Consider the following 2,500-nt stretch of genomic DNA (forward strand, 5'->3'; position numbering starts at 1 on the left):
TGGGCACGGGGTATGGGCAGGAAGGGACCATTTAAGTGGAAGAAGGGAAGGCCATAGGTGTAATAAACAAAGGATGTGTTCAACGGGCAAACCACCCACAATGAGAGAAAATGGAGGTCACGAAGGCAGTATCCTGGGCGGGCACCTTTGTTTTCACCCTTCAATAAAATGTGTATGACCTTGTTGGCTTGTTTAAGCATTAAAGGACACAAAATTGCATTGTTGGAGAGGAAATTCAATAGCTTCACGTGGCGTTACAATGAAAATAATAACAAGCGACACATACGAAGTAGACATTGTAACCTATTGAAAAAGAAAAGTATTTGAAAAGAATATCTAAAAAATACATGGATTTTTTTTTATATTACTAATTAATTAGACCAGTTCATTTACATACAAATTACAGGACAAAGGTTAAATTCATGATCTTGCAATAAGGTTTTCCTGTGTATGTGTACGGTAAATGCCAAGGGTCTTTTCTGGGTTGAAGTAGTCAGTCATAGGCACATATTTGTAATTTTCCTTTGTTATTTTTATCCCAATTATATTTTGGTTGTAACTATAATATAGTTTATTTTTCTTTTTATTGTCTTCGGTTATCACCATTTCAATTTTCTTGTTGGAAATTCTTTCTTTCGCTTCCATTGTTTTATCCATTCTTAACGTATCACGTCTCTTGTCTTTCCGTTATTCAGGCCTGTTCATTGATTGCCTTAGGTCAAATTAGCAACTCCCCACATTCTCTCACTCTCTCTCTTTCTCTCCTCACTTCTCTTCTCTCTCTCTCTCTCCCATCATCTCACCACTGCAGTCCGCTCATCGTCAGCGGGGCGTGGTGGCGGCGCAGTCTAGTATCCGCTATGGAAAATCGACCCGGCATAATATTGAGATGCCCTGCGCCGAGCCACACCCTTTCAAGGGCACAAGACTTGAAAAATAAAATATTGCATATTGCTTTCGATAATTATGGGGTGTTTGCACATAAGTATGCTTGATTTTTTAAATTTATTATTATTGTTTGTTTGTTGCACGCGTTTCTTCCTTTTTTTACGGATTCGTCTGCACAAGCATGTTCGTGCAAATGTTGTGTTTGGTAACTTACAATGCTACTACATATTATAGGTCATACTGATGATTTCTCGGCTCTAATGCTGAACGATCGGTGCAATGGTAAGGTGCCATTTAGCCGTTCGTTACTTTTCCGTAATTTGTAATCTCAGCTTCGTTGCCATGACTTTGCTGAATCTGCTTGGGAAGTCATCCGTAACCTGTATCCTCCTTCCCTTTCTCACCTGCCTGTCTCTCTCCCCCGCAGGTAGTAGTGGTGGCGGCAGTCGTGGCTTGTGTCCTTCACAGCCCCGAGGCCAGGCCCACCCAGACGTCTCCATCCAAAACCGCCTCCTCGCCCTCCTCCCCCAAGACCTCCGTCCGCCTCCAGAACCTGTCCCAAGCGGTGAAGGGCGACCTCAACCGCGTGTGGAACTCGCAGCTCGACCGACAGCGGGCCAAGGTCAACCTGCCCGATAACACAGTCAAGTTCTTCGACCGCCCAGGCGAGGGCCGCTATCTGTACGGCTTCGAGGCTGGCGACGACGGCCGCACGCACATGCAGGCCTCCGACGGCAAGGGCCAGACAGTCGGGAAATACTCGTACACCGACGCCCACGGCAAGGAGGTCGAGGTACACTACGTGTCCGATGACAGCGGGTTCAGGGTCATCAGCAACAACCTTCCCGAAGACACAGAGGACGTGAGGAAAGCCAAAGAGGAATTCTTCAAGTTCTTCGAGGAGAGGAAGGCCGCTCACCAGGCAGACAAAGACAACGCCGCCGTGGTCGAGATGATCGGAAAGTCGGCCGTTCCGGTGGCCGCTGCGTCGACGGCGGCCAAAGCTGTCGCGGCGGAGGAAGAAGGCGAAGAAGGTGACGGAGGGGAAGAAGGTGAAGGAGAAGAAGAGGAGGAGGAAGAGGAAGGTGAAGAGGATGATGAAGAAGAAGAGGAGGAAGAGGAAGAAGGAGAGGAGGAGGATGAAGAGGAAGAAGACGACGAGGAGGAGGAAGACGAAGAAGATGAAGATGAAGAAGAAGACGACGAAGAGGAGGAAGAGGAGGAAGATTCGGACGAAGAGGAAGAGGAGGAAGATTCAGACGAAGAGGAAGACTCTGACGAAGAAGACAGCTCTTCATCATCAGAAGAAGACAGCAGCAGCAGCAGCAGCAGTGAGGAGGACAGCGACGAGGAGGAAGACAGCGATGAAGATGAGGAAGAAGATGACGAAGGAGATGACGAAGATGAAGAGGAGGAAGGCGAAGATGATGATGAAGAGGAAGAGGACGAAGATGAAGACGAAGAGGATTCCGAGGAAGGGGATGACGAGGACAGCAGTTCGTCTTCCTCTTCCTCCTCCTCCTCTTCCTCAGAGGAAGGTGACGAGGAAGAAGACAGTGACGAGGAGGACGAGGACACCATGAACGAAGAGACTTTGCTCAGTAAGTTCCAG

The 2,500-nt window shown here is 47.9% G+C and overlaps 2 protein-coding genes across 2 annotated transcripts in view; one reads left to right on the plus strand and one right to left on the minus strand.

The window, feature by feature from the left end:
* LOC113815695 (cilia- and flagella-associated protein 161) overlaps positions 1–2,500 on the minus strand; it is a 118,499-nt gene that overhangs the window by 105,987 nt on the left and 10,012 nt on the right. The window lies entirely within an intron of this gene.
* Positions 1–2,500, plus strand: part of LOC113802977 (clumping factor A) — an 18,776-nt gene that overhangs the window by 15,175 nt on the left and 1,101 nt on the right. The window contains exon 3 of the mRNA XM_070123893.1: positions 1,316–2,500. This exon is cut by the window's right edge and continues 1,101 nt beyond it. Within this exon, the coding sequence (XP_069979994.1) occupies positions 1,316–2,500 (1,185 nt within the window). The remainder of the gene's footprint in view (positions 1–1,315) is intronic.

Source organism: Penaeus vannamei, chromosome 7 (assembly GCF_042767895.1).
Source record: "Penaeus vannamei isolate JL-2024 chromosome 7, ASM4276789v1, whole genome shotgun sequence".
NCBI classification, from domain to species: Eukaryota; Metazoa; Arthropoda; class Malacostraca; order Decapoda; family Penaeidae; genus Penaeus; species Penaeus vannamei.